The following is an 8184-nucleotide window of genomic DNA, read 5'->3' on the forward strand; positions in this document are numbered from 1 at the left end:
CCAGAAAATAGCCTCAAAGTTGACCGATCTGCGGGAAAACTGGAAAACTCACCGAAAATTGGGTAAACTTTAAACGTTCATAACTTCTTCAATACTGAACGAAATCAAGTGATTCAAAATCGAAAATCATACTTCTCGACGAGACAAAGAGAATGGTATATTTTTTAGCGGCTAACTCACCGTGGTTTGGGCGGAAAAAGGCTCGAAAGTGACTGTCTTAGTCTCGAGTTAGCTACTTTCGAGCCGTTTTTCGGCCAAACCACAACGAGTTAGCCGTCAAAAAGGTACCATTCTCTTCGTCTCTTTGAGAATTATTATTTTTGTTTTTGAATCACTTGATTTCGTTGAGTATTGAAGAAGTTACGAACGTTTAAAGTTTACCCAGTTTCTAGTGAGTTTTCCAGTTTTCCGTCGGATCAGTCAACTTTGAGGCTATTTTCCTACCATCAACAGCAACCATTGGGCTTCCAAATATGTATAATCTTATTTTACACTTTCCTATCTTCATTTTGATACATTATGGGTTGAATTTGGTTTAGAAACGATTGAATTACGAAGCTTTGAAAATTGCCCAAACTTCCGGCCAAGAGCTCTGGGACACTTAACGGAGTTTTTAACTGAATGATCAAAATGATGGATAATGGACAATTTCAGAGATCACTTCTATTGATTTCTCAGAGATCAAAATGAGGAATTATGCAAATCTTAAGAACCATTTTCGTAATTTAGCCAAAAAAAAAAAAAAAAAAAAAAAAAAGAAGGAAAAGCAAATGAGTCATCAGCTTCGAACTTTCTCTCACATTATTCTTTACTCTCTGTCTCTCTCACTCCTCTTTCTTTCTCTTTATTTTTTTCTCTAAGCAGCTCTGAAACAAATGCAGAGAAGAATTTATACCCCTCAAAATTCTCGTTCAACTTCCGCACGGTAAGTCCCTCAATCCAATCCAACTTTCTCTCTTACTTTCTGTTTGGTCTCCCAGAAAATACACACAAAACAAAAATCAATAAATATCGGATCTTACCGTCACTAGTCTTGCAAACCGAACTTGTATTTATTTTATTATTATTTTTTGTTTATTTTTGTGGAGTTTTATGCTAAAGTTCTTGAATTTTTGTATAATCTGTGTGTTTTTGTGAATGATTGAAGGTGTTAAAAGGGAAATGATTAGGGAGATGAGCAAAGAGCACCCACCCGAGCCTCTTGATTTCTTCATTTGGACTGTTGAGGTAAACCAATTTCCAAACGTTTTCCATTTTATTTGTGCCCTTGTTTGGAATTTGGACATATCTCATTCAATTAAGTAGATCTTGTTTCATTGGTGTTGGATATTTGTTGTTTAATTGTTGTTTAATTTTCATATTCTGTCAATTTTGTTTTTTGTTCATACATTTTGATGGGGTTCTGTTGAATTACATGTGACAATTGTAAAGTGGTAGGTTTTGGTTTTGGTGATTGTAGAACTGAGCATTTTAATCTGCTAATCATCTTTAATACTCGATATATTAGGAAGATTTTGGGTTAGTTATGTAATAGTATGATTTGAGACAGAGGCTCAGGGGAAAAAGGGTAGAGGAACCTAGGAAGACTTGGAAAGAGACTAAAAAAAGACATGGAGTACTTGGTGCTAGCGGAAGACTTGACAAAACCAAGCGAAGCGGCGTTCTAGGATTCATATTGCCGGCCTCACTTAGTGGGATAAGGTTTTGTTGTTGTTGTATGTAATAGAATGATTTGCCAGCAAGAAGTGACCTTTTGAAATTCATCGATTTTTATTTGAGTCCATCTCATGTTGTTACTACTGCAAATAAGTGCCTTCCTTCACTCATCGGTTCATCCTTCTCTAGCTACTACTCTTCTTTAGACTACACACGATTTTCTTTTTCCAGTGTATGGCTCTTTGGGGTGTCAAACCTTTGACTCCTTTGTAAGTTTATAAATTTGTATATAACTATCCCAAAAGTGATACAGAGCAAAATTTGGTTGCTGGTACAAGACCTTATTATCCTTTTCTGTTCACTTTAGTCAGTACCCTCCTTGCATTGGGTTATGGAAATTGGTTTTTCTGGTTGTAGAATGATGGGCTAAGTTTCTGTTTGCGCTGTACTATGTGAAGCAATGTCTGGTGATATGGATCAAGTCTGATAAATTGAAAAGAGGAAAATAAGTCTAGTTGCTCTAAGCTTTGTGCCTCGATCAATGCCTTAGATACATCCTTCTTGGCCATCAATAAACAAGAAGATGTGTATGGCCGAGTCACATGTATTCTCATGTCTTTTTCCTATTGTGTACAGGATGTTGGTTTGTGGTTGGAAGAAATAAAACTGGGCAGTTACCGGCAAACTTTTAAAGAAAATGGTGTCAATGGAGAATACCTGGAAGGCATGTCAATGTTTACTACCGAGCAGATCCTTCGGTTTATAAGACGTTGCCACATGAAATGGGGAGATTTTATCACGCTGTGTAAGGAACTAAGGCGAATTAAAGGTTTGTACTTGCTCTCCTTTCTGTTTATGCATTCCCCAATCTGAACAAGGTTTAGGATAATCTCTCTGTCATATAGGGTTATCCAAAAGTAATACGGAGAAGCATGTATTTATTTTGATTGGGGACGTAGGTTGACTATGCATGCTTTGTTCATCTCATGCATTCATTCGGTCTACTGATAGCAATGACAATCTAACAGTACAAAAGTGGTATTGTGTGCCCCATTCAATAGCATTGCCAAACTCACTCTTGATATTGTTATCCTAGCAAGTTCAGAAGTTCAACCTATCCAGAGTCTCATTCCCTTGAGCTACATTTGTATTCCTTTTTCCTCTTAAATTTGAATTGCACCTAGATTCCATCTCTGTGCTGAAACCATTTGTATGTCCAGTGGCTTGCCTAAAAGGGGAGCAAAAGGTCCGCAGGCCATGGTGGGCGCCGTCTTGCCTCTCAGTAGTATTCGTCAAGGTGGCAAAGCGTAACAGACAATCACGGGTTGTTTCCTTGAAGCTGGAACCGTAAAGAAAGATCTTCTTATATGTACCTATTTAAATTTTCATTTTTGCTTAGAGAACAGAAAAGTAGGACAGTACTTTTTTTTTCTTTTTTCGAATATGTCACGTTTACCTGTTCTTCTCTGGAGAACTCTGTTTATTATAGCTTTTTATGTATCTATCCCTGGTCTTTCGATCTTTATATGATTGTTTTGCTTTGAGAACCATGAGTCATTCAAGTTCTTGTTGCAGATTATTCTAATGCTACTGCTTCCCGCAAAACTAATGAAACAGAAAGTGGAGTTGGTAGTCTGATAATTTGTTAGTAACGAGTTTACCAACGAGAAACAGGGGATGCATGTGTGGATTCCACCCACTGTGAGAGAGGGCTGTATAGCAGCGACCGTAAATAATAACTGTCCTTCATACCTCCTCAAGTTTACCTTTTTGAGATCTTGGAAGTTGTGGGCGATCAAGGTTCAGGGTATGTTGAGGTGAATTTTGTGATAGGGAGCATATTAATTAAGAATCCTAAGAGTTCTTGGAATCCCTATTTATAAGTTAAGCCATTAATTAAACTCAGATTAGGTGAGACATGGAAGACAAAGACAACATGGTTTGGTTCTGCTGTCTCTCCATTACCAAAAAAGGGGATGTTGAGAGATTTGGTCCACTGCTGAGTTGGATGTGGACTCACATCATCAACACATTGCCTAAGAGATTATGTCCACGTATGGAGAACTTGCATATCATGATGTATACCTGACGTGAAAAATAGCGAAAGGTAGGTGTACACCTGCAAGTTTTTCTTGTAAACGGTGAGCACGGAAATAGTCGGCTGCTAGAATGCTTCGCTTGTGTTTGTTTTTGTCTAAGTTGTAAAAGTTATATCATTTCGAGCAATGGTGGTGTATGTGTCGACCGTGATGGTCTACCATGAAACTACTACAGTGATATGGGATAGTGGCTAAACATCATCAACTATCTAACATGCTAACAGATGTCGTCTTTTTCGACATATGAATAAGATGTGACTTAAAAGTGGGGGCTTCTCAACTCTTTTTGTGGAGAGCACTACTGAATTAAAAGGTACCAAATATTGATCTATTTCATGTAAATCATCAAAATTAAAAACATATCTCAATTTTTTTGTATTAGTTCGGGCGTGTGAGCTCGCACATCAGTGATTTTTGATAATGAACATGTGGTGAATTTTATTGCGAGGCATTTAACACGAAGGATTGACACCTAATATTCTCTAATTAGGTAATTATTTGGATTAGAATCATCTTTTATGGAAATAGCTAGTTAGGGTGAACTATTTTTGTAGGTGTAGATTCTGAGATAATATATAGACAAGGACCACATTCAAAGTGGTAGGTTAAAGATGAAAATCATAGCTAGAAGCCTAGAAGAGGGAGACCCTAGGATTCTCTTTTGGAAAGAATCCAGTCACAACTGATTACATAAGAAACGGTAGTTTCCAGTTAATCTGTGTCAATTCGTCCACTTCCAGTCAAACAGTTTGAAATATATCATTCATTGGTGTACTTGAGGTTAATGGAAAAGTATCCTCGCCGGATTTTTTTCCTAGAAATTTTGAGGATCTCATAATCGTGATTGTTCAATGTATATTGTGCGGTTAATATTTGTTAAGTACTATTTATATTTAATTTTAAATTTTAAATTTTAAATAATTTTTAATCATACGATATACAATAAACAATCACAATTACGGGATTTTCAGGATCCTCATAAAAAAGATCCGGCAGGATCGTTTTTGGAGGTTAATTATATATTATGATTAGATGTTGGCGACAACAATACCATCTAATCTAGGTCAGCTGAATAGTGTAAAGCACATTCATTGTTCATTAAGACACCTTGTTAATTAATCACTCGTCTTTAGAGAAAAAATTTCGACATAATTGTCGTGTCGTACCCAAGTAATTTTCTATGGCCTAATCGGATAAATGGTTTCCGTGGTCATAACGTATTCGGATGATAGCCCCTGTGGTAAAAAAATTCGGATTTAAACCTCTGTGGTCTAAGTCTGTTAGGATTTATGCCCTTCTGTTAAATAATGTTGACGTGGCTACCACATATATGCCACGTGGCTGCCAAATGTTTGCCACGTGGAAAAAATAATAATTTTTAAATTTTTTTTAAAAACCTGAATTTTTACAAAAAAAAAAACCCAAAAGCTCCCCCCGCCGGACTTCTTCTTCTTCTTCTTCCCGCCGGTCTCCCCGCGCGACCCCTCCCTTTCCCTCTTCCTTCTTCTTCTTCTTCCCGCCGGAGACCAGCTCCCCCCCCTCGCCGGAGCCCTCTCCCCGCGCGACCCTCCTCCCTCTCCCTTTTCCTTCTTCTTTTTCTTCTTCTTGCAGATCTGGGTTTTTTGTTTTTTTTGTAAAAATTCAGATTTTTTTAAAAAAAATTAAAAATTATTATTTTTGCCACTTGGCAGACATTTGGCAGCCACGTGGCATATATGTGGCAGCCACGTCAGCATTATTTAACAAAAGGGCATAAATCCTAACAGATTTAGACCACAGGGGTTTAAATCCGAATTTTTTTACCACAGAGGCTATCATCCGAATACCTTATGATCACATGGACCATTTATCCGATTAGGCCATTTTCTATATCGTGTGCGATCAACCTTGTGGGACACAAGGTTGGGCTTTAGATGCTTAGGCATTTTGGCGGATTTTGCTTGGACCACCATTTGCGCTTGCATCTCTAGACCGGTGGAGGAGGAATTTTGGGTCGGAGGGCAAGTTTCAGCTCTTCCCCTTGCCTTACACCAACTAGTAGCATGGTCTCATGATTAAATATCGAGTGATACATACTAAAAATGGATACAACAATATAAGTTTTTTCCTATTAAGTGTGGTCCTTTTTGTGAATCCTAAAACGTCAATGTGCTCAATTTTACACCAAGTCTTCAATCGTAGAACGCCAGTGTGCTAAATTTTGCGCTAAGTCTTCCGTTAGCTTCAAGTGCTCCATATATTTTTTATGATTTCTTTCACAATCTTCCTCTACCCCTTTTGTCTTGAGTCTGTCTCACAATCACATCTTTTAACCGGAGCATATAGGTCTTCAATTCACGTGTCCAAACTATCTTAACTGATTTTCTCTCATTTTATCTTCAATTACGGCCAATTCTACTTTACCTCAGATAGTCTCTTTCCTAATCCTATCATTTCTCGTGTGTCCATACATCCAATGAAGCATTCTCATCTCCGCTACACTCATTTTTTTCTCTTGTTGTTTTTTGACCGCCTATCAGTCCATGCCATAAAGCATCATTGGCCTTATTGCTATCCTATAAAAAAATTCTGTGAGCTTTAGTGGCATACGACGATCGCACAACACATCTGATGTACTCTTCCACCTCATCCATCTAGCTTGTATTCTATGGTTGAGATCTCCATCTAATTTTTTGTTATTTTGCAAGATAGATCTAAGATAACGAAAACATTCACTCTTTAGTACTTCTTGATCTCCAATGCTCATCCCTATCTCATTTGGCCGCCATTCCTACTAGAAATGGATTATTTCATTAATTGGAATTAGGAAAATAATCATTTTTACTAAATTTGGAAAACGTTTATGTTTTTAATTAAGATACTTTATCTCTACTAATTAATGAAACTCTCTTTGTCAACCAAAAGAGGGAGAAAAGACAATTTAGTCTTATATCACACCAAAAAAAAATGATGGGCAATAATGTAATTTTACAAGTCCAAATTTTACTGTTTTTTATTGAAGCCTACATGTGATGTTAAAATATCTTTAATATTTAAAATTAAATTAAATTAAATTTAAAAAAAAACCAGAAACAAAAACCTCCCACTCCCCCCACATCTTTCTCTCTCTCTCTCTCTCTTCCTCTCTTCTTCTCATTTTCTAAAAAAAATGTGTTCATACACACAAAGTGTGTAGGCAAATGCTAGTGTTTAATTAAGATATCTTATGTCTCACTTATTATTTAGGGTTGGTTGTTTAATTTATTAATAAAAAAAAATGCCAATTTGGTTTCGTTTCCTAATCAACCTTTGTTAGATTGAAACCTCTTTTGTTTAAATATTTTGATCGAGATCCTTAACATCGTTTAAGAGATTTAACTCATAAATTTATGCATTTAAAGTCCCACAAAATATGAAATTTAAACAATTCAAATAATATTTTTAAAATAGAATAAATACTTAAAAATAAATATCAGAGTAATATTGGTCTTCACAAAATTATGGCAAGAAAATAATGAACCCACGTAATTATTAACATATTTTAAGAAATAACTACTGATATATTTTAAAACATAAAATAAATACATGTAATTAGCATGGGTACATTCAGTAAAATAAAAAATGGGTACAAATAAGTTAAAAAATATGGGTACAAATCCAAATAAAAATTTGAAAAATATGGGCACAAAAAGAAATTAATATATGGGTACACATTAAAACTGAAAAGAAATTGGTACAAATTAAAAAATGCTTGCAAATTAAAAATGGATACAAATTAAAAATAAAATATATGATAAAAATTTAGCCATAAATATAAATATACCAAATATAACATTTCTAACACTAAATGAATATGTTTAAAAATAAAAAATATTTTATTATTGAAATAATTAATGACATTTGTGTTTAGATGATGAGAATAAACTTGGAATTTGAATAAAAGTTAGAATTTGTAAATTAACATGCACGAATTCCCTTGTTTGGATTCATAAACATAGGAGTTTAGAATTTCCGCATGGAAAAAAAAATTGGAATTTGGGACCTCCAATTCCCAAGTTTAAATTTCATGTAAATAACACTATGTTTGGATGAGAGAAATAAACTTGGAATTTGGATTAAAGTCAAAATTTATAAATTGACAAGCACCAATTCTCTTGTTTGGATTCATAAACATAGAAATTTAGAATTTTTGCGTGAAAAAAAAAACTTGGAATTTGGGACCTCCAATTCTCAGGTTTAAATTCCACGTAAATAAATGTCATTTCTCAATTTCTATGATTGAAAGTTTAAAAATAACAAATTTCGTATTCAATTCCATTGTTTTTTTAGGTTAACCAAACAAGAAAATTCACAAATTCTTGAAAATAAAATTCTGTCATTTCAATTACCGTCATTTTAATCAATGGAGTAACAAAAAGAGGGATGTGAACCTAATTTCTCCTTCTATTTA

The 8184-nt window shown here is 35.0% G+C and overlaps 1 protein-coding gene across 1 annotated transcript; it reads left to right on the forward strand.

Moving 5' to 3' along the window:
- Positions 1–747: 747 nt before the first annotated feature.
- Positions 748–3203, forward strand: LOC103421694 (uncharacterized). Its single transcript, XM_008359736.4, has 4 exons — positions 748–925; positions 1148–1227; positions 2293–2485; positions 2877–3203. The coding sequence occupies exons 2-4, from the start codon at positions 1162–1164 to the stop codon at positions 3005–3007; spliced, it is 390 nt and encodes a 129-aa protein (XP_008357958.3). The 5' UTR covers positions 748–925; positions 1148–1161; the 3' UTR covers positions 3008–3203.
- The last annotated feature ends 4981 nt before the right edge of the window (positions 3204–8184 follow it).

This window comes from Malus domestica, chromosome 09, assembly GCF_042453785.1.
Source record: "Malus domestica chromosome 09, GDT2T_hap1".
Lineage (NCBI taxonomy): Eukaryota > Viridiplantae > Streptophyta > Magnoliopsida > Rosales > Rosaceae > Malus > Malus domestica.

Coding starts and splice junctions, on each gene's coding strand:
- LOC103421694 (XM_008359736.4), top strand. CDS start 1,162: ATGATTAGGGAGATGAGCAAAGAGCACCCACCCGAGCCTCTTGATTTC. Junction 1,228..2,292: donor TCTTCATTTGGACTGTTGAG/GTAAACCAATTT, acceptor TATTGTGTACAG/GATGTTGGTTTGTGGTTGGA. Junction 2,486..2,876: donor GGAACTAAGGCGAATTAAAG/GTTTGTACTTGC, acceptor TTGTATGTCCAG/TGGCTTGCCTAAAAGGGGAG.